Source organism: Megascapheus bottae, chromosome 2 (genome assembly GCF_031878675.1).
Source record: "Megascapheus bottae isolate mThoBot1 chromosome 2, mThoBot2.hap1, whole genome shotgun sequence".
NCBI classification, from domain to species: domain Eukaryota; kingdom Metazoa; phylum Chordata; class Mammalia; order Rodentia; family Geomyidae; genus Megascapheus; species Megascapheus bottae.
Window position 1 is genome coordinate 61,101,264 of NC_143510.1, and position 27,965 is coordinate 61,129,228.

Below are 27,965 nucleotides of genomic sequence, written 5' to 3' on the forward strand. Positions count from 1 at the left end.
CCCCGGGGGCGGTAGGAGGAGGCGCCCGCCCCGAACTTCGGATCCGTTGGAGGGGTCTGGACGGTCCAGCGTGCGTTCCCTTCAAGATGGAGCCGTGAACTGAGCCTGAGGGGTAAACCCTGACCCCTCTGGCCGCCGCCCTGTCGCTTTCGCCGTCAGGAGCCACCTTTCTCGTCAGACTTAGTGCGTTCGAGCGCCCCAGTGGCCTGACTCTCCGAGCGGAATGGTCGCCGAGCCCCAGGACGTCGGGCTTCCGCGCGCCCCGTGAAGGGAACCCAAGGCACCTTGAAGGACTTCCCCCCCCACTCCCTGCATTCGAAGCCGAGACGCCCGCCACGGGAGGAGCAGGTACGTGTCCGGAAGCGAGGGGCCAGCACGAGGTCCGGCGGTGCCCACCCGTGCGCCCGGGGCGGCTTTTGTGCTGCTCGAGGTGGGGGGGAGGCTGCGGCGCGGAGGGTTTGCCGGTGGGTGGTCCGGGCGCCTGGGCCGGGAGGGGGCGGGGCTTCCTCTGGGTGGGCGGGGCTTCGGGCCCGCGCTCTGGCGGGGTGGGGGCGAAGGGTCCGCTGGGAAGCCCAGCTCGAGGGCCACGTGGGCGGGGGCTGCGGCCCGGGGCTCCGCTGGCCCGCCCACGGACGCGACGCTTTGACAGGTGTCTTGTCTGGGCGAGATCGAGCTGGGTTGACTCAGCTTTTCCTGCTGGGCTGGTCAAGTTCGGACACGTCCCGAGAGTGCCGTCGCTGGAGCTAAGTCCTGACTTGTCTCCATCTGGGGATATTTAAAAACCTTGCCTTTTCCTCCGCGGCTGTCCACTGGCGGACCCGACTCGAGGCATCCGTGTGGCCGAGAGCTCTGCTTCGTCATCTACTACTTTTCTTTGGGGGTTTTTGTCTTCTTTTTTTTCTTCTTTTCCCCCCTTTTTTCTTCGCAGAGGTTTTCATTCAAGGTTTTAGCGTGCGTGTATAAATTTTTCTAATTTCAGGCCAATGTGTAATACCAACATGTCTGTGTCCACTGATGGTGGTGTAAGCACCTCGCAGATTCCAGCTTCGGAACAAGAGACCCAGGTAGGCGTTCTTTTGTTACAAGTATGACTTAAAAATAACTTCGTGGGGGGGGTGATCAAGTAAATTTTATAAACCTGAATTGTGGCAACGCTGTTTACATGTACTGTGTATTTAATTAAGTGTATGTCTAATTATCTTCTGTTTTCACAGGTATAATTGCATCGGGAAAGGGTTAAATGTAAGACTATGCAAATACCATTTTCTTCACCTGTTACAAGGTTTTTATGGGGTTTTTTTTGGCCAGTCCTGGGCTTGAGCTCAGGGCCTGAGCACTGTCCTTGGACTTTCTCAAGGCTAGAGCTCTTACCACTAAAGCCTCAGCACCACTTCTGGCTTTTTTTCTATGTATGTGGTACTGAGGAGTCGAACCAGGGTCTTCATGCATGCTAGGCAAGCACTCTACCACTAGGCCAAACTCCTAGCCCCGGTTTTTTGTTTTTGTTTTTTTGTTTTGTTTTTTAGTGAATACCATTATATTTTTTAACATAAATACTTATTATGTAATTTATGTAATCTAGTTTGGCTTGTCACTTCAAGTGGTTTCTAAGTCACAAAAATAGTTCATACTTACAAAGCTATTCATTAAATAAGTAAAAAGGGAAAATGCCAGTGTTTTATCCCATGCCTCTTATTTTCTCTGTTATATTAACATTTTAAGTCTGTTTGTGTTTGTACTACTAACATATTCATAAGTTATAGTTGGGTAATTAGGTACATGTGATGTGTAATGCCTAAATTAAGGCTATTAACATTTCCATTTAATTAAAGAACATCATTTCTTTGATGAGGATAAGCATAGGTCAGGATGAGATTAGAGGTATTCTGCAACTCATCAGGGTTTGGAGTTTTTTGTGCTATATAGTATTTGATAATATGAATATTATTCTTTTCTAGTTATGTCCTGACAGTTTTAAAAATTGAAAGAGGAAGGGTAGTTTAGCCTAGTGGTAGAGTGCTTGCCTCGCATGCACAAAGACCCAGGTTCCATTCCTCCGTGCCACATACATAGAAAAAAGCCAGAAGTGGTACTGTAGCTCAAGTGGTAGAGCTCTAGCCTTGAGAAAGCTCAAGGACACTGCTCAGGCCCTGAGTTCAAGCCCCAGGACTGGCAAAAAAAAAAAAAAATTTGAAAGAAAAATTTTTCAGTGTTAGGAATTGAACCCAAGGACTACACCATGAAGCTAGTCTATTATTGAACTACTACATCTTTAGCTTTAGATTGACACTTTTTTTTTTTGCTGGTCCTGGTAAATTCAGGACCTGGGTGCTATCTCTGAACTTTTTCAGCTGAAGGCCACTGCTCTGCACTTAAACCACAGCTCAAGTGATTAATTGGAGATAAAATCTAATGTATTTGGGCTAGCTTTAAACTGTGAGCCTGAGAACTCAGCCTCCTGAGTGGCTAGAATTATGAGCATGAGGCATGGGCTCCTGGCTTATGCTGATAGACTAAACTTCTGATTTTGTACAGTACTTTTTTTTTTTTTTTTTTTTTTTTTTTTGCCAGTCCTGGGCTTGAGCTCAGGGCCTGAGCACTGTCCTTAGACTTTGTCAAGGCTAGAGCTCTACCGCTTGAGCCTCAGCACCACTTCCGGCTTTTTTCTATATGTGGTACCGAGGAATTGAACCCAGGTCTTCATGCATGCTAGGCAAGCACTTTAACCACTAGGACTATTTACAGGACTCTTGGTCCTGTAAATAGTACTTTTTTGGGCATACATTTTAAGGCAAGTAAATGTGGTTATTTCTTTAAAAAGGTATAGAACTAAATCTTGAATTATATACATATTTGATTGCTAACTATATAATGTGCTCACCTAAAGGTTGTGAATTGTCACTCCTAATGACACTAAAGCATTGTGTATATGTGTTTGTGCATGCTCTAGTCCTGGGGCTTGAACTCAAGACCTCTGCACTGTTCTTAAACTACATGCTCAAAGAAAGCTAGTGCTCAGCTACTTGAGCCACAGTTTTACTCCAGTTTTTTTCTAGTTAACTGAAGATGAAAGTTGGATGGATTTTCCTGCATATCTTTCAAACCGTAGTTCTCAGATCTCAAGCCTCCTGAGTAGCTAGGAATTATAGGCATTAAAACAGAAGCTTTTTAAAGTCATATAATTGTACATATTTGTAAGCTATAATCTGATAAGATACCTGTATTTGATGTGTAATGACCAAATTGAGGTTACATTTTTATTTCCTTAAAAAACTATCATTTCTGGCCGGGAGTTTGGCCTAGTGGTTAAAGTGCTTGCCTAGCATGCATGAAGACCTGGGTTCAATTCCTTGGTACCACATACATAGAAAAAAAGCTGGAAGTTGTGCTGAGGCTCAAGTGGTAGAGCTCTAGCCTTGAGAAAGTCCAAGGACAGTGCTCAGGCCCTGAGCTCAGGCCCAGGACTGGCAAAAAAAAACAAAACAAAACAAAAAAAAACCTATCATTTCTGCTGGGCACTGGTGGCTCGTGTCTGTAATCCTAGCTACTCAGGAGGCTGAGATTTTAGGATTAGGGTTCAAAGCCAGCCCAGGCACTAAAGACTTTAAGACTTTTATCTCCAATTAATCACTAAAAAAGGGGAAGTAGGGCTGTGACTCAACAGGTAGGGCAGGGCAGGCGGTAGCCTTGAGCTGAAGAGCTCAGGGACAGCCCCCAGGCTCAGAGTTCAAGCCTCACTACCGAAAGGGGGAAAAAAGGTATAATTGTTGTGAATTAGTCTTTATTATTAATGCCTTTTTTTGGTCTTTTTTTGGAGTTAAAAGATACTGTGCTATTTAAATTTGAATATCTGAAGTCTGATGAGGTTGGGTATCTTTTCTTTTGCTAAACTTGTTTATTCTGGAATTTGCCTGGTCTTAAATGTTCATTTTTCTTTGATAAAAAAAAAACAAATATTAATAGCTTGAGTAGTTCTCTGTATTCCAAGCATTTAACTTTTGTTTACAAATTCTACATTTACCTTGTTATGTATTTTCTGTATAATCTGTATTTTCTTTTTTCTTTTTTTTTGTGAATCATGGGGCTTTATCTGGACCTGGGTGCTATCCCTGAGCTCTTCAGCTCAAGGCTACTGCCCTTCCCTGAGCCAAGCCCCACTAAAGGTTAGTTTGAGATGAGAGACGCAAGTCCTTTTGTGCCTGGACTGGCTTTGAACCTTGATCTTCAGCTCTCAGCCTCCTGAGTAGCTAGGATTACAGACATGAGCCACTGCACCCAGCTATAATCTGTATTTTCTTCTAGTATTTTTTAACATTCATACTTGTATCATCATCTGGAATTTGTGTTTTTAAGTATAATATTACAAATTATATATTCTATAGTTTTTCTTATTCATCTATGCTATGTAAACCTTAAGGATTGCCTATCTGGGCAGAAAAGTCCCTGGGAGACTTATCTCTAATAAGGCACTTGAAGTTCAGAAGTGGCGCTGTGGCTCAAGTGCTAGAGCACTAGCCTTTAACACAAAGAGATTCAGGGACAGTGCCCAGGCCCAGAGTTCAGGCCCCCACAACCAACCAAAAAAAAGGAAGGAAAGCAAAAGAGAAAAGAAATTCGTTTTCCATTGCTCATTTTTTACTTTAAGTGCACATTTTTTACTTTGAGTTATTTTATGAAATTTGAAATTAGCATATAGAAAGACTCTGGGAGTGTTTGCTTTGGAAACACATATACTAAAATTGAAACAATATAGAGAAGAGTAGCATGGCTGCTGCATAAGAGCAACATGCAAATCATGAAGAGAAAAACTTCAGGAGAAAACAAGCCATTTTCAAATCCTTTTTGAGAGTTCTTTAATCTGAAAATCAGCTTCTACTATATGCACTTTTTTAAAAGCGTGTGAACAGTGAACAAAGTAACAGTTTAATTCTAATTCCTATTTTAGATTTTCAGTTAAGTGATTAGTTTGTTCATGAGTTAGAAATAGGCGTAGTTTTTAAATTTGGTTTTGAGCATTAAGTCTGAAATGGAGGTGCTTTTAGATTTCATAGTTAAACACAGGATGGGTGATGCTGAAGAAAGGTAAAGGAACAGATTTGTGTGACTGTGGCAAACTAAAATTGAGTGTTGCAAATGTTAGTACAGAAGGTATGAGTATTTTAAGCTCCTATCACATATGCTGTGTATTTTCTTAATGTCACAAGTCAGGCAAACAGTTTGGCTTTGGGATAAATATAGCCTGCTGCCTATTGTTTTTACCATCATTATTATTGTTCATCATTATTGTTGCTCATTATCACTTCCAGTTTTCTAGTAGTTAATTGGAGATAAGTCTCTCAGACTTCAGTGCCTGGGTTGCCTTTGAACCATGATCCTCAGATTTCAACCTCATTAGTAGCTAGATTTAAAGGTGTGAGCCGTTGCACCTGGCCATTATTGTTGTTGTATTATCATCATAGTTGGCTTAAACTTGGGGCCTGGGTGCTGTTCCTGAGCTCTTTGCTCAAGGCTAGTGCTTTAACACTTTGAGCCACAGTGCCACTTACGGTTTTCTGGTGGTTAATTGGAAATACTCACAGACTTTCCTGCCAGGGCTGGCTTTGAATTGTGATCCTCAGAGTTCAGTTTCCTGTGTAGTCAGGATTCCAGGCATGAGCCACCAGTGCCTTGCTTGCCACCTGTGTTTTTTGTTTTTTATTTTATGCTTTTTTTTTTTTGCCATTCCTGGGGCTAGAGCTCAGGGCCTGAGCACTGTCCTTGGGCTTTTTCTCAAGGCTAGAACTCTACCACTTTAGCCACAGCACCACTTCCAGCTTTTTTTCCCCTCTATGTGTGCACTACCACTAGGCCAAATTCCTGTTCTATTGGAATGCAGTCATCCCTATTGAGTGTATAGAATACCTATCATTGAAATCAGATAGTCCATCTGATGTGAAAATACTCAAATATTTGATGTCAGACTCTTCAGAGAAAAAAGTCATTATCAAGTGTTTAAATGTTATGTCTTATTTGTAAATTACTAATATCACTATTCTTTGCCATCTCTAGTACTACTGTTGGGTGTATGGTAGAAGCCTAGTAAGTGTGTAATAAGAGTTTTTTTGTTTTTCTGGTCCTGGGGCTTGAACTCAGGGCCTGAGCACTGTCCTTGGGCTTTCCTCAAGGCTAGTGCTGTACCACTTGAGCCATAGGACCACTTCCAGTTTTTCTGTGTACATGGTACCAAGGAATTGAACCCTGGTCTTCATACATGCTAGGCAAGCATGTATTAAGATTTTTGAGTTAGAGACCACCTAGAAAGAAATGCAAATTGTAGTTGAGGGAAATGAATACTCTGATTGGTTCTTAATTACTCTTGCATGCTTGGGTTATTTAAGTTCTCTAGCAGGAACCTAGTTAATAAAACATTGGTAACAGGAATCACCCTAACACTTTGTTCTTTTCTCTTAAATTCTGTAAATTTTCTTATAATGGGTTGATTGAATCTGTGTAGAGTAGTTGTTTCATTGGGTTTTAACCATTTATGAGTATTAATGTGGCAGTGAGATGATGACAAACATCTGGAGGAGAAAAAAAAATCGTGTCTACAGTCATGAAATTTGTGCTGTTTTTGGACACAACTAATTCTTGATGAATTCACGATATTTGATCTTTCCCAATATTTTTCTTTTTCTTTTTTTTTTTTTTTGCCAGTCCTGGGCCTTGAACTCAGGGCCTGGGCACTGTCCTTGGGCTTTCTCAAGGCTAGAGCAATACCACTTGCTTAAGCCACAGCACCATTTCTGGCTTTTTTCTATGTGTGTGCTACTGAGGAATCGAACCTCCATCTTTGTGCATGCTAGAAACACTCTACCACTAGGTTAAACTCCTGGCCCTTCCCCAGTATTTTTTCAAGCCTCATAATTATTGGTGGTATTTAGTTTACCTAATGTGTTGTACTTAGTGTAAAATGTCAAATTGTTGAAAGTAAAGTTTGCTACTTTTATTGGACTTCTTTCAGGACATTTATAGTTTCAGAACAATTTTGCAATTACCTGATAGCAAATTTTTTATCTTTGTAGGTTAGACCAAAGCCATTGCTTTTGAAGTTGTTAAAGTCTGTTGGTGCTCAAAAAGACACCTACACTATGAAAGAGGTAAGCTGAGTTTAAGATAACAAATACGTCCTATTAAATACACACACACACACACATGCACACACACGCACACACACGCACACGCACGCACAGAGCCATACTTAAGTTTTCAAGAGCATGGTAGAAATTGTCTAAATAGAGATTTCAGTAAGTACCAACATTAAGTTTTTGGTCATCTGGTGTGTGTGTGTGTGTGTAGTTTTTGGCCTGGTAGAAGCCTAGTAAGTGTGTAATAAGAGTTTTTTTGTTATTCTGGTCCTGGGGCTTGAGCTCAGGGCCTGGGCACTGTCTTTGGACTTTCGCAAGGCTAGTACTCTACTACTTGAGCCACAGCACCACTTCCAGCCTTTTCTGTGTATGTGGGACCCAGGAATCTCTATAGCTTCGTGCATGCTAGGCAAGTATTCTACCACTAGGGCATGCTCCCGACCCCATGAAAACATTTTGATTTATAGTGGTAATAATCACAGGTACTAATAATAGTGTTATGATTTGTTACTTATATCTATAATTAAAGGAAAAGCTAAATTTTAATTCTAATACAGTGAAAATAACAAGTTTTTTTCTCTACCCAAATTAATGGACCCCTGAATATTATCTAAAGACTGACTTTCCTGTATCCCAAATTAAGAACTTGTGCACTAGAAATACATGAGTACAGTATTACTGTACTGCAATTTTGGGATGGAGGTGACCTGATTCATGAACATATCTTCTGTTTAATGGATACAGTGTATCAATCTACAGATTGAAATTTTGTTCATTTGAAAAGCATGTTTTCAGTGAGCAATTAGGCATTTTAGCCTAATTTCAATGTGAAATATGCTTGTTCCTCATCTCTCCCATTTTAGGTTGAGGGGCTCATTTTCTGAATACACTAAAGGTTCTTTATCATGACAAAATAGTGGGGAAGGAAGAGATTTCAGAACATTTTCTGTGTTTAGTTACTCTTTTGTAACCTTTCTCAAGGAATATTTGGTAGGAAGAAAAGGTAAATTCTCTTCCTTCTTTTTCCTATTAACTGTCAACAATCTCTCCAACCCATAGTTTTGTAGGAATATTCCTTCAATCTGGAACCATGCCTCCAGTCATGGTTGGATGGCAGAGCACTTGCCTATAGGCCCTGAGTTTAAATCCCATACCATACACGCACACGCACACATACACGCACAAAAATTTATTTCTGCTGGGCCGGGAGCTTGGCCTAGTGGTTAAAGTGTTTGCCTAGCATGCACGAAGACCCGGGTTCGATTCCTTGGTACCACATACATAGAAAAAATCTGGAAGTGGTGCTGAGGCTCAAGTGGTAGAGCTCCAGCCTTGAGAAAGCCCAAGGACAGTGCTCAGGCCCTGAGCCAAGCCCAGGACTGGCATAAAAATAAAAATATAAAAAAAAAATTATTTCTGCTTTCTGGGAAGTAGTAAATTATTAAATTATGTTTTTAGTGCTTAAAATTGATTATATAATTTAAGGAAACAGATATGATTCAAACAGTAGACAGAAGCAAGAAAATAGAATGCTTATGCTAACTCTGTAGCAGAAACAAATTATAGCCCTCTTATGCTAAGGTATTGGTTGGTTCTAGGACCCTTGTTTCCAAAGTTCAAATCTCTTATGTAATCAAATATTTTAAGCTGTGCACCATTGAATTATTACACTAGTAATCCTAAATACACAGGAAACTGAGATCTGAGGATTGCGGTTAGAAGCCAGTATATGCTGAAAAGTATCAGACCAGCAGATGGAAAAAAACGGAATTGACTGGAGGCTGTTAGTACACCCATCTCAGTGAGGCCATAAAATCAGCCCCCATTACTGGCACGCCCCTCAAAAAAATGTTTTAGGTTTAGTTTTTCCATATAACCTTTGTTCCCATATATCTAAATTATCTTCGGGCTACCTAAATTATCTTCGGGTTACTTGGTTACTTGTAATGCCTAATATTTCTACTTTTATCAGTTAAAAAAAAAAGTTGCTGTGTGACATGATCATGGCTGTGATTGCTGTTTGTTTAATGTTTTTTCATATAAATAGGGTACTGGGTATTTGTAAACAACATTTGGCTCATTTAATGTTGAAATCTTTTTTATTTCAGGTCATTTTTTATCTTGGCCAATATATAATGACTAAAAGATTATATGATGAGAAACAACAACACATTGTATATTGCTCAAATGATCTTCTAGGAGATTTGTTTGGAGTGCCAAGCTTCTCTGTGAAAGAGCACAGGTAAATTCTTCTGCTTAGTGTACTGTAAAAAGCCAGGTGGACAAGTATTACTGCTCATCTCTGCCGTCTTTTTTTAATCAGATATATATTGTTTCACTATATCTACACAAAAATGCTAAAGTTCGGTATCTTTTTTGGTAGCCCTGGGTATCTAACTAGGACCTACTGCATGCTAGGCAGTCATTCTACTATGCTATACCCCCGCTTCTGAAATTGAGTTTCTTAGCTTTATACTAAGTATTTGAGAACCTGATCTCTGAATGTTTTTTTTTTTCTTTTGAAGACACTGTGTAGCCCATGCTGCCCTTGAGCTCTTAATTATCTTGCCTCCCAAGTGCTAGGAAAACAGGCATGTACCACTACAACTGGCCTTGATCCTTTGTTTTTGTTTTCTTTCATTTTTGTGATGTAGGTCAAATCCAGGGCCTTGCATATACTCAGAAAGCACTAAATTACTGAGCTACATTTCTTTAGGATATTTATAAGCTTTTTTTTTAACATCTAGCCCAGATATTTACTAGTTCTGTGTATAGGTACATTGACCTACCCTCTTCATAAAATAGCATACTATAAATACCTTGTACTAAGTGTCAAGTATCTTTTTGGGGGGAGAGGGGTCATGGGGCTTGAACTCTGGATTTACGCGATGTCCCTGAGCTCTTCATCCCCACTTTCCATTTTCTAGAGGTTAATTGGAAATAGAATCTCAGGTTATTTTGTGCCTGGGCTGGCTTTGAACCTCGATCCTCAGATCTCAGCCTCCTAAGTAGCTAGGATTACAGGTGAGAGCCACTGTGCCCGGCCTGTGAGTATCTTTTAAAGAGACATTGTGTAAAAACCATGTTTGGCACATGGAATACTTACACATATTAGTACTAGTCATTATAATGATAAATTGTTGACTTCCAAAGTTTACTAGCATGTAGTAAAGGAAATCATTTTCCTCCTACTATGCCAGTTAATTAGTTGAATTTAAACCAGAAATAGTTTAAATTTTAGGATAATTGTATTGATAACTGAAGTCTTTAGTCATCATTAACCTTATATTTGCAATTCCTCATTCTAGTCAGTTTAGTACACTCAAGTTTGTGTTGAGCCTTAGTATTTATATCTTAAATTATGAATACTTTCTACTTAACAGATTGCACTGATATTTCATGCATAATAATAGTAGGATTGGAGGCATAGCTCAGTTGTAGAGCACTAGCCTAGCATACACAGGTTCTGGGTTTTGTCTCTAGCATCACACAGGAAAAAAGTATGTACCTACATACACTATATGGTAAATGGGATGTTTACAACTTCAACTTATAAGCAGTATTTGAGCACTACTAGGAAAAGACAAAGCTCAACACAAGCAGAAAAAAATTTACTGTAGCTTATAACCAAAAGGTATTTTAATTTTAATTTATTTTTTATTTTATTGATTTATTTTTGCCAGTCCTGGGCTTGAGGTCAGGGCCTGAGCACTTTCCTTGGACTTCTCAAGGCTGGAGCTCTACCACTTGAGCCTCAGTACCACTTCCTACTTTTTTTCTATGCATGTGATACTGAGGAAGCAAACCCGGGTCTTTGTGCATGCTAGGCAAGCACTCTACCACTAGGCCAAACTCCCAGCCAATATTCCTTCCTTCCTTCCTTCCTTCCTTCCTTCCTTCCTTCCTTCCTTCCTTCCTTCCTCCCTCCCTCCCTCCCTCCATCCCTCCCTCCCTCCCATTCATCCATCCATCCTTCCATCCATCCTTCCTGGGCTTGGATTCAGGGCCTGAGAACTGTCCCTGGGCTCTTTTTCTCGAGGCTAGAGCTCTAGCTCTTGAGTCTTAGCACCATTTTTGGCTTTTTTCTATGTATGTGGTACCGAGGAATCAAACCCTGGTCTTCGTGCATGCTAGGCAAGCAGTCTACTACTAGGCCAAACTCCTGGCCTGGTATCTTTATTAAAGTTTTACTTCCACTTTGGTGCTAGGGATTGCGTTCAAGGCTTCGTCGATGCTAAATGTATATTCTACCACTGATCTACATCCCAGCCTTCATACTGTTTTGTAATATAACATGGAAGTATCACTCTATTACTAAGTTCTGTGTTTAATATTCATTCATGTTATTTTGTACTTAGCTTTGGTATATAAAATTTCACTTTATTAAGAAATACTTGGAGGTGATGCCGTGGATCAAGTGGTAAAGGACTATCCTTGAGCTGAAGAGCTCAGGGATAGCACCCAGGCCCAGAGTTCAGGGCCTATGACCAATCAAAAAACAAACAAAAGAAATACCTATTGATTATTGGTTGAGTATTAGGCTTTTAAAATAATTTTTGGAGATATAGTTTCTAATAGGAAAAGCATAATCTTAAGGTTATCCTAGATTCGAGACTCTTTTAACTCCCATTTCCTGCATGGGATGTAAAAATATTTCTTCCCATTTCTGTCTACTTTATCCAATTATATTCTATCTTTCTCAAATACTTACATAACAATTATCATTGATTTGAATCTTAAGTTTCAAGCTTAGAGATTGGGAAAATTACTAACTTGAAAAAGAATATGAATAGGAATATGATTTGTGAGTTTAAATTGCAGTATTGGAGGCAAGTGTGGCTTAGCAGTATATACACGTGTATCTAACATATGTGAGGTCCTGGATTCCATCTCTAGCATTGTTAAAAGTATTAATCCTCAGGTAGAAATAGATGGAGTGATACTTTTACTTTACTCTTGAGAATTTAGAGTATTTTTGTTGTTGTTTTTTTTGCCAGTGTGGGGGCTTGAACTCAGGACCTGAGTGCTGTCCTTAAAATTCTTTTGTTCAAGGCTAAAATTCTATCACTTGAGGCATAGCACCACTTCTGTCTTTTCTGTTGATGTGGTACTGAGGAATCAAACCCAGGGCTTCATTCATGCTAGGCAAGCACTCTACCACTATACCACATTCCCAGTCCAGAAATGTTATGTTTTGACAGGTAAACATTGAATGTTAGTTGAAAACAAAAGCAAAAAGTCCTGTATGGAATAGATGATTGTCTTCTTATTGGGATATACACTTCAGGAAGGCACAGATTTCTCAATCTTGGTTTCCCTAGTATCTAGAACGTGATTAATATACAGTTACTTCTCAATCTGCATTTATTAAATGAATGCATACCATTTTGCTTTTCAAAATTATAAGATTAAGAAATTAAGTCTGTCAAATGTCTTTGTATAGTGTGTGTGTGCATGTGTGTGTGTTTGTGTACACACACGTGCATACGAGTGCTTGTATACATGTGTGAGGGTCCTGGGATAACTTTTTTTTTTTTTGCCAGTCCTGGGGCACGAACTCAGGGCCTGGGGCACTGTCCTTTGGCTTTCCTTAAGGCTAGTGCTCTACTACTTGAGCCACGAACCACTTGTGGCTTTTTCTGGGTATGTAGTACTGAGGAATCAAACCCTGGTCTTTGGGGATGCTAGGCAAGCACTCTACCACTAGGCCAAACTCCCAGACCCTAATTTATGTTTAAAAGCAGTTTGCTTCTAAAAAAGCACATTGCTGAGAAATTGTTAATTGCTAATCTGTCCTGTTTGTGCACTCTTATTCTTTAGAGGTCCTTTGATAAAGTTCAAGTGAAGGACAAGTCACAAAATGGAGGTGTAAGTCATTGAGCTAGAGAAAGTAGTTTTTGAACTATAATTAAAGTAGGTGTATATGGGCATTATGTCTCTAATCATGGTGCTTTTCAGGACCTAGAAGTTTATTAGTGATAGAGTAATTGAAACCGTATGTGCAGTAATTCATACTAGATATACTTTGAAATCTTGTTGAATCAAATTTAATACATTTTTACTTAAAAATGTACATTTCTTGATTTTTTTTCTTTCTACAAGGAAAATATATACAATGATCTACAGAAACTTGATAGTAGTCAATCAGCAGGGTAAGTTAAATTTTGGACACTGTGTATATTGTTATGCTGATGAGTTAACTCAATTTCCTTGGTAAAAGTTCTGATTTGTAGAGGTATTGATTTCCAGGTATATTTTCATTTTTAGGTTACAAACATTGAGTTGGGAAGAGGTGTAATGTGAATATGAATATTTATGAGCTAGCCCAGACACATTATAGCTCTTTTAAAACCTGTTCTTCAATTATGATTAAGAATAGCTCTTGCTGAGTGGCTTATGCCTGTAATCCTAGCTACTCAGAATGCTGAGATCTGAGGACCTTGGTTTGCAGCCAGTTTGTGAGACTCTTTATCTCCAGTTAACCACCAAAAAAGCCAGAATGGAGTTATGCCTCAAGAGCACTCTCCATAAATAGAAAAGCCAGTTGAGAGTGTGAGGCCTTAGTTCAAGCCCTGCTCTTAGAAACTTGTTTAGTTTTCAGAGTGATTTGACTGCTTTTTTATGGCCAGTTATGGGACTTGAACTCTGGGCCTGGGCTGTGTCCTTGAGCTCTTCAGCTCAAGGACCCTACCCCTTGAGACAAAGCATTACTTCCTTGACTACTTTTTTTTTTTTTTGCAATCCTGGAGCTTGAGCTCAGGGCTTAAGCACTCTCCTTGGGCTTTCTCAAGGCTAGCGCTCTGTCACTTGAGCACAGAACCACTTTAAGTACTGAGGAATCAAACCCAGGTCTTTGTGCATGCTAGGCAAGCACTCTACCACTAGGCCAAACTCCTAATCCTTCCTTTACTTTTTGATCCCACTTCCATATTCAAGTTTTCTTTCTCTGTTCGTCTTCCAGCTCCCCTCTCAATTAATACGTCAAGGCAGAATTTTTGGATAATACAATCTGTGTGTTCAATTTAAGAAAAATCAGTATAATATTTTACTTTTAATGTAAGAAAAGGTCAACTGTGATAATTTATCATTCCAAAACGTTAGTGTTCAGGCATGACTTCATTAGTGTATGAAATCATGTTTCCAAGGTAGTAGTGAAGAGGATTTGACTGTGACTTTATATATATAGCACCTCAAATCTGGAATTTTGATGTTGAACATCTAATTGTGTACTACGCCTGTTGGCCTAAGTAATTATTTGCCCTCCTAAAGTTTGTTGGTAGTGAATGGGACCACGTACTTATTCACCCAGGTGGAATGTTGCGTATCAGACCCTAGATCTTGTTTTTCTTTTTCTTCTTCTTCTTTTTTTTTTTTTTTTGCCAGTCCTGGGCTTGAGCTCAGAGCCTTAGCACTGTCTTTGGACTTTCTCAAGGTTAGAGCTCTACCACTTGAGCCTCAGCATCATTTCTGGCTTTTTTCTAGGTATGTGGTACCAAGGAATCGAACCTGGGTCTCTCTGTGCATGCTAGGCAAGCACTCTACCACTAGGCCAAACTCCCAGCCCTAGATCTTGTTTTTCTTTTATAACGTTTATACTTATTGCAACATTTTGTTTTGAACATCAAACTGCACTAAAGTATGAGCCATTCATTTAAAGACTTTTTTTTTTTTTGCCAGTCCTGGGCTTGAGCTCAGGGCCTGAGCACTGTCCTTGGACTTTCTCAAGGCTAGAGCTCTACCACTTGAGCCTCAGCACCACTTCCGGCTTTTTTCTATGTATGTGGTACTGAGGAATTGAACCTGAGTCTTTGTGCATGCTAGGCAAGCACTTCATTTAAAGACATTTTAACTAGACATTTGGTTTTTATGTCTTTAATTTCTCTGGATGTGCATTACTGTCTCAGTGCTCCTTTTGAGTATTAGAATTAGTACTGATATTAGTATTCTTTTTAACACCTATTAATATTACTGAAGATTGAATTCAGGTCCCTATGGGTGCTCGGCAAGTGCTCTACTACTTTAGTTACACTACAGTCTGAGCTCCATTCATTGTATTTTAAGAACAGGTCTTGTGAAATTATCCAGATTGTCCTTGATTTGCAATCTTGCTTCAGCTTTCTAAGTAACTGGGATGGTAGACATGTGCCATCACATGTTATCTTCCTTCAATTTTGCCCGTGATTTACCACTCTTCTCAGAAAGGAGTTTAATGATTGCTCTTAAGATATAAGTGTTCTTCGAGCTAGGAATTAGTTTTATTTCTTGGACTAGAACCTTCTTAGTAATAAAAACTGCAAGACTGCCATAGGAAGGATTCTGAAGTAAATGAGAAGAATGCAGTGATGGCACTGCTTGTTGAAATCATGTTGTTTGGCTTGATGAACGGGGATGTGTAGACTCTGACCCTGCTTCTATTGCAGTCTAATAAACTGCAACTGAAGTTATGTATTGGCTTATTTCTGGAAGCATTTACATGTGGTGCATTTCCTTGGTCTAATCCTACATCCAAATACGCTATTTTTTTTTTTAACCTGGACATATCTTTTTTTATTTATTTTTTATTATTGTAATTAATAAAAGGGTTACATGATATTTGCCAGATAGAAGGTGCATTAATTCACATATATTGATACCCTTTCACATGTCTTGGTCCCCATTACCCTCCCCTCCACCCCCCCAATACGCTATTATGAAATCTTTCCTGAGTCTTTGATCCTCAAATCTTCCTTTTATCACTATCAAGTAATTATTGCTCTATTTTCTTTGGTAATATATCCTATAATAAGGGTTTATTTACTTCTTGTTTTCTTTTAAAAACTGAATTTTTTTTTTTTTTTTTTGGCCAGTCCTGGGCTTGAGCTCAGGGCCTGAGCACTGTCCTTGGACTTTCTCAAGGCTAGAGCTCTACCACTTGAGCCTCAGCACCACTTCCAGCTTTTTTTTTTCTATGTATGTGGTACTGAGGAATTGAACCCGGGTCTTCATGCATGCTAGGCAAGCACTTTAACCACTAGGCCAAACTCCCGGCCCAAAAACTGAATTATTTTTGTCTCCAAATTGAACATGTGAGTAGCTTTTGGGAAATGTTTAATAATGTTTGTTGAAAAGTTAATTTGTATGTGGGGTATGTGTTATAATAGTATCTGTTGAATTCCTCTGTTTATTATGTTTATTTTCTCTTAGGACCATCAGAATCTGGTACATCTATGAATGAGAACAGATGCCATCCAGAGAGTGGAAACGATCAGAAGGTATTCTGAATATTTTTCTAATGTTTCTTGAAAATTGAGAGAATTATATAAAGCAAACCTAGCTTCCTGGTGTTAGAAGTTTTGTTGTATTTTATTTTGTTTTTTAATTTATTTTTGAATGCTTAGGGTTCTGGGCAAGAGCTGCAGGAAGAGAAGCCTTCATCTTCACATTTGGTTTCTAGACCATCTACCTCATCTAGAAGGAGAACAATTAGTGAGACAGGTAGATATGAGTATTTGATAAATTAAACAGCTGTTTGATATTCTTTCTCTAGTGAAATCAGTATGTTAAAGCATAATGAAATTGTTTATTTTGGTTTAGTCAGATGAATTCTGTATTTTTTCCTTCAGTGCTGCAGACCAAACCTAGGGTCTCATGCATACAAGGCAAATGTGTTGTCACTAAACTATATCCCAATACTGGGTTAAATAAGTTTCATGAATTTCTGATATTATAATTTGTAAGCCAAATAAAATAATATAAAATAACAGTTGGAGTTTATTTTGCTCAGCTGGAAGTAATAGTTAACCCAGGTGTTTATTACTGAGATAATAAGAACAAGGTTATAAACTCTTAGCTACATTATCTTAGTCATGATAGTGGTTTAACCTCCATCCCACAAGGCTAGCACTCTGCCACTTGAGTCACATCACTGTTGATGGCTTTTTAAGAATTGGAGTTAAGAGTCTCTTGGATTTGTCTGCCTGTGCTATTTTTGAATTGAAATCTGGTAATCAGCCTTCTGAGTAGCTGGAATTGCAGGTGTAAACCACTGGTACCTAGCCTTAAACTTCTGTTTAGTTTTTCGGATGAGATCTTGCTGTTTAGTCCAGAATGATGTGGAACTCAGTTCTTCTGCCCTCAGTTACTGGGATTGTAAGTATGTGTCATTATTTTTTTAAGTCATAAAACATACTATTGAGTTTTAAACAGAAGATAAATGGCATCTTGGAAATTAAAAAGAGGTACTAGATGTAATTGGCTCATACCGCCTCACTGCTTAGGAGCCTGAAGCCTGGAAGATCAAAGTTCAAAGCCAGTCAGGCAGAAAAGTCTGTGAGATTATCTCCAGTTAACCAGCAAAATGCCGGAGACATGGTGCAAGTGATAGAACATCAGCCATAGGCAAGGAAGCCAAGCATATTCAAGGCTCTGAGTTCAAGCCTTGGTGCCATCCAGTACATACGAAAAAGAAAAAAACAGATGAAACTATTTTCTCAGAGAAGAGATAGTGAATGAGGTCAATCTTTTCTATTTAGTTATAATAAGTAAAATTAATCTGTGCAAAAAAAGGAAAAGGTAATTAAATAGAATATACAGACTAAAATTTTAAGTTTTATCATCCTTATTGCATTAGAATCACTCAGGGCAGAAAAGTAGCAACAAATTTTTTTCACAAGGATTATAAATGACAAATAGGTGGAGATAATTTTGGCAATTTTAGCTTTACTGATAAGAATCTGAAAGGATGGCTTAGTCTCTCAAATTAACAAAAACTTTATCCTTGCTCATTTGAGTATTGGTACTCCTATACTGTTGGTATATCCATTGATAGGAATTGGTTGTATCTTTAGAATTATGAAAAGACTTACATATCTTACCATAACCCTAGTGTTCTGTTTCATCTTAAGGATATAATCAAGATTTTATATATAGAACTATTAGTTGGGTACTAACGGCTTGTATTCCTGGCTACTCAGGAGGCTGAATGAAGAGAATCCTTGTTCAAAGCCAGCACAGAAGGAAAGTCCCTCAGACGCTTATCTCCAGTGAAACATCAAAAAGTCAGACACTGTGGCTCAGGTGGTAGAGTGCTAGTCTTGAGCATTCAGGCCTGAGTTCAAACCCCAGGACTGGAACCTAAAACAACATATAATATTTAAAAGAAAACATAGGATATGAGATGATTCAGTGTGTTTTGGGTTTGTTTGCTTGCTTGCTTTTTTTTTTAAATATATTTTTTATTGTAATTAATAGAAGGGTTACATGATATTTGCCAGATAAATGGTGCCTTAATTCTCACACATTGATACCCTTTTACATGTCATGGTCCCCATTTCCTTCCCCCTAGAGCTCTACTCTTGAGCTACAGCACCACTTCCAGCTTTTTATTCTATGTATGTGGTGCCGAGATATCGAACCCGGGTCTCTGTGCATACTGGGCAAGCACTCTACCACTAAGCTAAACTCCCAGCCCCTCTGCTATCACTCTTAATTGGACAAACATGATAAAAAAGTGTTGGCTTTTGAAACATGAATAGTAACTTACTACTTTTCTGTTTGTTTTCATTGAAATTCAGTTTTATTACAAACATGTACTCAAGACTACTCAAGTCTTTTTTTTTTTTTTGGTCAGCTGTAGGGCTTGAACTTTGGGCCTGGGTATTGTTCCTGAGCTCTTCAGCTCAAGGCTATTACCCTACACCTGGAGCCACAATGTCACTTCCAGTTTTCTAATGGTTAATTGGAGATAAGAGTCTCATGGACTTAGTGCCCAGGCTGGCTTTGAACCTTGATTCTCAGATCTTGGCCTCCTAAGTAGCTAGGATTACAAGCGTTAGTCACTGCCCCCGGCAAGACTTCTCAACTTCTAAATCACAGAGCACAATTTAATTATCCATTTTTCTCTTAAATGTCTAGAGGAAAATTCAGGTGAATTATCTACTGAACAGCAAAGAAAGCGCCACAAATCTGATAGTATTTCACTTTCCTTTGATGAAAGCCTGGCTATGTGTGCAATAAGGGAGATGTGTCGTGAAAGAAGCAGTAGCAGTGAATCGACAGAGACTCCCTCAAATCGGGTAAATTTTTCATTTTAAATAAACTAGGTTTTTTTTTTTTTTTTTAAATGTTCATCTGGCAATACTAGTAAGCTTGTAAATGGTATGAGTTCATGTGTATGATGTGACATTGCTCTTTACCACACTGATAAATTTTATTATGAAATAAAATCTTTCCATTTGCAACCCCAGGTTAATAATGTTACCTATATATCAATGAATCTTTGTAGATCATGTACCAGTGGTAAGTTTAGATACACTGGAATTTGGATGTCAGTTTTTTTGTTTTTGTTTTTTTAGTAACAGAATGAAATCGGAAATTTGGCTTCATTATGTATCCAGGGATTCTAAGGCACATTTCCCTTTAATTTTTAGATTAACAGTGTCTTAAGTGCCTGGAAACATAGCTTAGTAGTAGAGCACTTGCTTTCGCTTAACATGTGCATGGTCCCTAGCACCACCCAAAAAATCCATCGAAAACAGCAAAAGAACTTTTTTTTTTTTGCCAGTCCTGGGCTTGAGCTCAGGGCCTGAGTACTGTCCTTGGATTTTCTCAAGGCTAGAGCTCTACCGCTTGAGCCTCAGCACCACTGCTGGCTTTTTTCTATATATGTGGTACCAAGGAATCGAACCCGGGTCTTCATGCATGCTAGGCAAGCACTTTAACTCCTAGGCCAAACTCCTGGCCCAAGAACTTTTTTTTTTTTAACCCAGTTACCAAAACAGTGAAACAGTATGGTTTGAGCCTAACATCTGGAATACATAAGTCTAGATATGAAAAAAAGTGTACTTACTAACAGCTGTCTGAAATGTGGGTATAATTTTGCATGGATATGGAAGAATAATTATCTGCTGATAATTTATCTGCCAGTAAAGCTCCAAAATAGCCCATATGTCAATATTTATTTTTTTTTTTTTTGCCAGTCCTGGGCTTGAGCTCAGGGCCTGAGCACTGTCCTTGGACTTTCTCAAGGCTAGTGTTCTACCACCTGAGCCTCAGTACCACTTTTTTCTGTGTATGTGGTACCGAGGAATTGAACCCAGTCTTCGTGCATGCTAGGCAAGCACTCTGCCTGCCACTAGGCCAAACTCCTGGCCCCCATATGTCAGTATTTTTAATAAAATGCTTGACAGTGTGATATTTTCTCCATCATTAAGCATGTACCTTAATTTTTTTTTTTTCTGTCCAGTTTTAGGGACCAAAAGTCAGGGCCTTGTTCGTGCTTGGTCAGTCGACTACACCTGAACTCAATCCCTAGTCTTTTAAAATGTTTAAAAAATTGAAACTTTGATAATACCATGATGTTCATATTTGTTACTCTGAATATTAGTGAAGAATTTATATTTAGAACACAGAACCAATGTGATAGAAACCCATTCTTTTTACATATTCGGTTGTATACATCCTGTACAGTTTTCTTTCAAAGCAATGCTGGAGAGTACAGATATGTTCTCATATATGTTCTGCAGAGTGTATAGCAGAGCAGGTTATCCAGGTAAGCCATCAGGTCTGAGAACTAGTTCTGTTTTCAGTAGATATTCTGTTTTCAGTAGATGTCCCATATCTTTGCCAGATTTCATATTTGGCATTGCCTAATACAGTGGTAGGTAGATATGATTCCTGACTTCATGGGAGATGGTTATTAACAAATAAAATGCTGTTTCATGAAAAGCAATATAGGTTCTTTTTTTATGGGGCGGAGGTACTGGGGATCGAACCCAGGACATTGTACTTGCTAGGCAAGTGCGTTGCCACTGAGCTATATATCCCAGCCCCCCACAATATAGGTTCTTGAAAGTGATTATGTATGATCTGAAAATTGGATCTAGTTAAAACTTGAGTACACAAACTACAAAAATATTGTCATTATCAAATTTCATTTTAAAAACAACCAATTTTGTGTGTGTGTGTGTGTGTGTTTTAGTTGGTGCTGGTACTGACACGTGAATTCAGGGCTCTGTGCCTCGAGGCATACTTTCATTTCCACCCTTTACTGGTTAATTTGAGGTAGGAGTCTTAGGAACTTCTCTTCCCATACTGGCTTTGAACCAGGATCCTCAGATCTCACACTCTAAGTAGCTAGGATTACAGGCATGAATCACCAGGGTTGTGTGTCTTAACATGATTAACACTGACATTAGCTCAAGCACCTTAATTCCATGAGAATCATGAAATAAATTATGCTTTGCACAATTTATATATGAATGTCATCAATAACCAATGAATAGTAAAGATAATTAAAAGTTGAAAGGCATTTTTGTATTTTGTATGTTGATAGAAGTTTATCCAAAGAAAGATGAGTAGGGTTTAGAAACTATCAAATTAATTCAAGTTAGTGAAGTAAAGTGGAAACTGAAGTGTCAAGATTGGTTTAGGAAGCTGTAGATCTGACTGGATTGTCCATGTACTTAGTAAGTGAGGAAAGGGGGTCTAGTTAGAGACAGACAAAAATGTTAATGGGGTCAGACTATATATTCCTTCAGTGTGGGGGAATTTTCCTTTGTGTAATAGGGTGTGGTTTTTTTTGTTGTTGTTTTTGTTTTTTTTTTTTTGGTGATTCATGGTGCTTGAACTCAGCCTGGGCTCGGTCCCTGAGCCAAGCCCCACTTGCCATTTTCTAGAGGTTAATTGAAGATAAGAGTCTTGGGTTTTTTTTTGTGCCCAGGCCAGCTTAGAACTTTGATCATTAGAGCGCAGACTCCTGAGTAGCTAGGATTATAGGCGTGAGCCATTGAGCCCAGCCTGTAATAAGGTTTTGAGTTGGGTAGGGTGTGGGGTACTATAGTAAGCTGGGGAGGTAGCTCATGCCTGTAATCCTATCTACTCAGGCGCCTGGGATCTGAGGATCAAGGTTCAAAGCCAGCACGGGCACTAAAGTCCCTGAGACCAGTTAACCACCAGAAAACTGGAAGTGGCACTGTGGCTCAAGGGGTTCGGCGGTAGCCTTGAGCTGAAGAGTTGAGGGACAACTCCCAGGCTCAGAGTTCAAGTCCCACAACTGACAAAGAAAAAGAAAAATACTATTGGTAGTATAACTGAACCTTAATTATAGTGCCAATGTATGGGTTTGAGAAGAAATAGGCATAAGATTCATTCATAGGCCAAGGAGTAATATGTACTAAGCTTGCTTTTTCCTTTTCCTTAGGAACTTGATGATGGTGACAGTGAACATTCAGGTGATTGGTTGGATCAAGATTCAGTTTCTGATTCTGATCAGTTCAGTGTAGAATTTGAAGTTGAATCTCTTGATTCAGAAGATTATAGCCTTACTGAGGAAGGACAAGAACTCTCAGATGAAGATGATGAGGTATTTTTCCCTCTAATTAGATTAGAAAATTAAATGTTTTCTGTGTTCATTGGCTTTAAGAGATTGAAGATGTGTTCAGATTCATTTGAAATCCTCTTGGCTTGTTCAGAATAGAATATTGGTTTATGGACTTCAGACTTTGGTAGTTCCTTACTGTCCAACTAACTGTATCCTATTATATCCTATTACTAGTACCAAGAAGTAGACTCTAATGAGCATTCTTATAATGATCAGTTCATGTTTTAAATATTTAACTTAGATGCCTTTTAATATTAACCTGCTTCTCATAAAATCAATACATGCAAAGTTAAAATCAAGTATCCCTAAAACCATTTAGTAATCCTGTTAACTTTTGCCAAGGTAAGTAAGAATTTCATTGTCTTCATTTTCCTCCTTTATACTCAGAATTTTTTGTACATACTAGTATATGCTGTTTGTTGATGACATTGATAAGCCTTTCTGGTTGAAGAAAAAGGAGTTTATTGATACTAGTGACACTTTTTTTTTTTGTAGGTATACCGAGTTACTGTATATCAGGCAGGGGAAAGTGATACAGATTCCTTTGAGGAAGATCCTGAAATTTCTGTAGCTGTAAGTATATATGTACCTTTTTTTTTTTTAAGGAATGAACAATGCTGAGGTCAAAATTTTAAAAAAATGTATTTAATCTACTTCTTGAAAAGAGGTGATTTTTATAAAATTAGAACTTTTAGCCTGTACTAGAAGCAGACACCTGTAAATACTAGCTGTTCAGGAGATAGATCTGAAGATTTCAATTTGAATCTAACCCTGAGAGTAAAGTCCTCAAGTTTTATCCAATCAGCAAAAATGAAAGACTAGAGGTCAAGTGGCAGTGCCGCCGGCTGTGAGTGAAAAAGCTGAATGTGAGAGTGCAAGGCCCTGAGTGAGTGAGTATGTATGTATGTATGTATGTATTTGTTGGCTTTGGGACTTAAACTTAGGGCCTAGGCTATGTCCCTGAGCCTTTTTGTTTGGCTAGTGCCTTACTACTTTGAACTATGGCTCCACTTCCAGTTTTCTTGTGGTTAGAAGGCAAGAGTCTCACACTTTCCTGCATGGACTGGGGTCTTCAGATCTCAGCCTCCTGAGTAGCTAGGATTACAGGGGTGAACTACCAACATCTGACACTGAACTTTGTGTTTTGGTACTGGGAATTGAGCCCAGAGTGATTTACTTATTAGATAGTCACTACTGAGCTACAACCTATCCCCCTGAGTTTTAAAAATACTTTTGATTTAAAATATTTTACTTGTTATTGTGGCATATGTTATTACTTGGTTTTCTCTGAGATTCTTTTTGCTCAAGGCTAGCACTCTATCGCTTGAGCCACAGTACCACTTCTGGCTTTTTCTGTGTATGTGGTACTGAGGAATTGAACCCAGGGCTTCCTGCATGCCAGGCAAGTACTCTGTTACTAAGCCACATTTGTAGCTCTCCAGTGTTATCTTTTTTTGGCCAGTCCTGGGCTTGGACTCAGGGCCTGAGCACTGTCCTTGGGTTCTTTCTCAAGATTAGAGCTCTACTACTTGAGCCTCAGCACCATTTCTGGCTTTTTTCTATATATGTGGTACTGAGGAATTGAACTCGGGTCTTTGTGCATGCTAGGCAAGCACTCTACCACTAGGCTAAACTCCTGGCCCCAGTATTATCTTCAGTGTGTTTTCCCACACCCCTCCTTTGTACTACAGTTCACTCCAGTACTTATAGTCCAGTGTGATACCCATTATTTCACATTTTTTGTTCATATGTGTGTATTGAGTTGTAAAAATATCTAAAAATCTACTCTTGAGTAAATAGCCGGTACACACAGTATTAGCTGTAGTTATATTGTTTTTGTTGACTATTTCTTGTAAAACATGGAATGCTTCCAGCTCCTGGTAGCTTATGCCTGTTATCCTAGCTATTTATGCAGCTGAAATTTGAGGATTGTGGTTTGAAGCCAGTCCAGGCAAAAAAGTTTGTGAGTCTCTTTAGTTAACCACCAAAAATGTTGGAAGTGGAGCTGAGGCTCAAGTGATAAGAATATTAGCATTGAGAGAAAAAGCTCAGTGCCCAAGGCCCTGCGTGCCTCAAAAAAAAAAAAAAAAAAAGGAAGAAAGAAATGCTGAAAATTAAACCATGTGATAGTTTTTAGTTTTGATGTATTGAAGTTGCTAACCTTGTTATATAAGTAGCTAAAGACTTAAGAGAAATTAAATCTATCTTATTTCATTGAAGGACTATTGGAAATGTACTTCATGCAATGAAATGAATCCTCCCCTTCCATCACATTGCAACAGATGTTGGGCCCTTCGTGAAAATTGGCTTCCTGAAGATAAAGGGAAAGATAAAAGGGAAATCTCTGAGCAAGCCAAACTAGAAAGTTCAGCTCAGGCAGAAGAGGGCTTAGATGTGCCTGATGGTAAGAAAATGATGGTGAGTGATTCCAAAGAGACATGTATTGAGGAAAATGACGATGAACTCATGCAAGCTTCTCAATCACAAGAAAATGAGGACTATTCTCAACCATCCACTTCCAGTACCATTATCAGTAGTAGCCAAGAAGATGTCAAAGACTCTGAGAAGGAAGAAACACAAGATGAAGAAAGTATGAAATCTAGCTTTTCTCTTAATGCCATTGAACCATGTGTAATTTGCCAAGGTCGACCTAAAAATGGATGTATTGTTCATGGTAAAACAGGACATCTTATGTCATGCTTCACATGTGCAAAGAAGTTAAAGAAAAGGAATAAGCCTTGCCCAGTATGTCGACAACCAATTCAAATGATTGTGCTAACTTATTTCAGCTAGTTGATCACTCCTCAAAGTGGAATTATGTACTAATTATATAACCCTAAAAATGTATAGACAACATAGATTTTATTTTAATCTACATATTCAAAACAAAGTATTTTTGTCTATGTAAATTCCTTTTTAGTGTAATTTGCCTATCTCGAGAAGAGGAAGAATGAATAGTCCTTTCAAAAAGGAAAAATTTTCCTTTTATATCTTTCCATTTCAATGTTAAATACAGTGGCTATGTAATCTTTTCTCTTATAAGGCATTTCTGTTACATGTGAAGTATCTGAACTTTTAAAGCTCCCAAGTCCTTTCCCCCCACCCCCTTTTGGTGCTGAGGATTAAACCCAGGATCTTGTGCACTTGTGCATACTGGGCAAGCACTTTACTACTTCTACTTCCACTATAAGGCAGAGTCTCATTGCTTCCTTTGCCTGGCACCATCCTCCTACCTCCACCTCCTAGTAGCTGGGATTACAGATGTGTACCACCATGCCGAGCCAGGACACATGAACATGCTTTTCATAGAAGATGAAAAAGTGTGTATAATGTGTAATTTTTTAATTTTAGGTACTCTTTTAAAGTCTCCAATACTTAACTAGCTCTCTGTTTAAAAGTTGTATTATATTTGGTGCTATATAAGTAAAAAACTTTATTTTTCTGGCTTTTTGTTGTAGCATGGGATATAGATACAGTTGTCAGTTGAGGATAGCCATTAGCCTAAAAAGAAAGGAAAAAAAAAAAAATCACTTGTTTTTGGCCAGTCCGAGAGCTTGAACTCAGGGCCTGGGCACTGTCCTTGGACACTTTTTGGCTCAAGGCTAGTGCTTTACCACTTGAGCCACAGCTCTGCTTCCTGCTTTTTTAGGTTTGAGGAATTTGAACCTGAGGCTTTATGCACGCTAGGCAAGCATTTTACCACTAGACTATGCTCCCAGGCTGCCTTCCCCTTCCCGACCCCCTGCCGCTTTATTTTTTTGGTTGTGGGGCTTGGACAGTCTGGACTCTGTCCCTGAGCTCTTCAGCTCAAGGCTACTGCCCTATCCACTTCTGGTTTCTAGTGAACCGCCATCCTCACATCTCAGCCTCCTGAGTAGCTTAGGATTACAGGTGTGAGCTACTGCACCCGACTCTCTCCCTATTTCTAATTGTATTTCATTGTGGGGATAATGTATAGAGGGGTTTCAGTTAAATTCGTCAGGTGGTGGGTACATTATTTCTTTAAACTTGATATCCCTTATGTTTTTGTCCCTCTTTTCCCCCCACCCCCCAGTCATCTGTTCCCCCCTCCCTTTTTTTTTAATAGTATTGATTCTGAGGCTCAAATTCAGCCAGGGCCCTGTCCCTGAACTGTTTTTGCTCAAGACTAACACTGTACCACTTGAGACATAGACCCAGTTTCAGCTTTTTGGTAGTTAATTGGATACGAGTCTCCTAGACTTTCCTGTCTGCTGACTTTGAACTGCTGTCCTTAGATCTCAGCCTCCTGAGTAGCATTATAGGTAAGAAGCTACCAACACCTGGCTAAAAGTTTTTTTGGCCAGTCCTGCGGCTTGAACTCAAGACCTGGGCACTGTCTCTGAGCTGCTTTTGCTCAAGGCTAGCACTCTACCACTTGCCACAGCACCACTTCCAGCCTTTTCGGTTTATGTGGTTCTGAGGAATTGAACCTGGGGCTTCATACATGCTAGGTTTATCACTCTCCCATTTAGCCACATTCCCAGCCCCTGACTGAAACTTTTTTAAGGCGCCCCTTTTAAAGTGTAGAATTTGTTTTTGATATCCTGGTATGTCACGTTCTTTTCTACACTTAATTAGAGTTTTATAGAACCTGTTGTTTTTCTAGGTGAAACAATTCTAGAACACTCAAAAGTACTTTCTTGGGCTCATTGCTTTCTGATAGCCATCTAGGTTTTAGATCTCTGCTTTTATCCAGTTACGATTATTTCAGAAATTTGATAAATAGTTCTATTTATTTAAATACTAGCTGGAAAGGTAGTAATGAGTCCTTTAAGAAAGAATTAGAACATGACATTGTAAAATGATCTTTCAGGCCATATATATTGAGTTTTTGATTTAGAGTAAGAATCTCCAGCAGAATAGTGAAAAATAATCACCTTGATCTTAAGGCTTCAGTATTCTTCTGTGTTTGACAGTTTTATATATACTCTCCAATTAGACCTGTAAGTTTAGAAGAGCTCTAAGGGCTAATTTTACATAGCCTGTTTCTAGCAGTCAATTGTTGGCTTGAATAAAATAAAAGTACCTCTCTGCCTCCACTTATCCATATCTGAGATAGGAGACAAACAGCAGATGGGATCAGGACTTGAGCAGCCTGAAGCAAGGGAGAGAAAGCTTTAGTAATTTCCAACTTAGTACTTTAGGAAGAAAAGGGGATTCAGAAAAGTTTATCCTTCTGGGGAAAGTTGACAGATGATAACTGATGCAAATTAAAGTACCTGCCATGACTGTTGACTCAGCCTTCGACTGAACAGATGGTGTTTCATATATGCGTGTGGGTGGCTAATCTTGTTTGTCTAAATTTTTAGGTTTATATAAATGACTTTATTTATTTGCAAATAAATGATGAAGAACTATTGCAAAAATGTGACTATTGGCTTTTTTTCATAATACGTTTCTATTTCTGTAATCAAAGACAAGTTTGAGTGCTTTTCTTGAAGTGACTTTTCTTTCTACTGTAG

At 38.9% G+C, this 27,965-nt stretch overlaps 1 protein-coding gene and 1 non-coding gene across 2 annotated transcripts; both read left to right on the forward strand.

The window, feature by feature from the left end:
- Mdm2 (MDM2 proto-oncogene) lies at positions 1–27,863 on the forward strand. The gene is made up of 11 exons (XM_090328207.1): positions 1–348; positions 980–1,064; positions 7,062–7,136; positions 9,233–9,366; positions 13,227–13,276; positions 16,308–16,375; positions 16,502–16,598; positions 19,017–19,177; positions 22,303–22,464; positions 22,978–23,055; positions 24,703–27,863. The coding sequence occupies exons 2-11, from the start codon at positions 984–986 to the stop codon at positions 25,273–25,275; spliced, it is 1,479 nt and encodes a 492-aa protein (XP_090184333.1). The 5' UTR covers positions 1–348; positions 980–983; the 3' UTR covers positions 25,276–27,863.
- Positions 4,710–4,813, forward strand: LOC150067193 (U6 spliceosomal RNA). The gene has a single exon (XR_016534701.1). It is a non-coding gene; the product is annotated as a U6 spliceosomal RNA (small nuclear RNA).
- Positions 27,864–27,965: the final 102 nt, after the last annotated feature.

Coding starts and splice junctions, on each gene's coding strand:
- Mdm2 (XM_090328207.1), top strand. CDS start 984: ATGTGTAATACCAACATGTCTGTGTCCACTGATGGTGGTGTAAGCACC. Junction 9,367..13,226: donor TTCTCTGTGAAAGAGCACAG/GTAAATTCTTCT, acceptor TCTTTCTACAAG/GAAAATATATACAATGATCT. Junction 19,178..22,302: donor CAGAGACTCCCTCAAATCGG/GTAAATTTTTCA, acceptor CCTTTTCCTTAG/GAACTTGATGATGGTGACAG.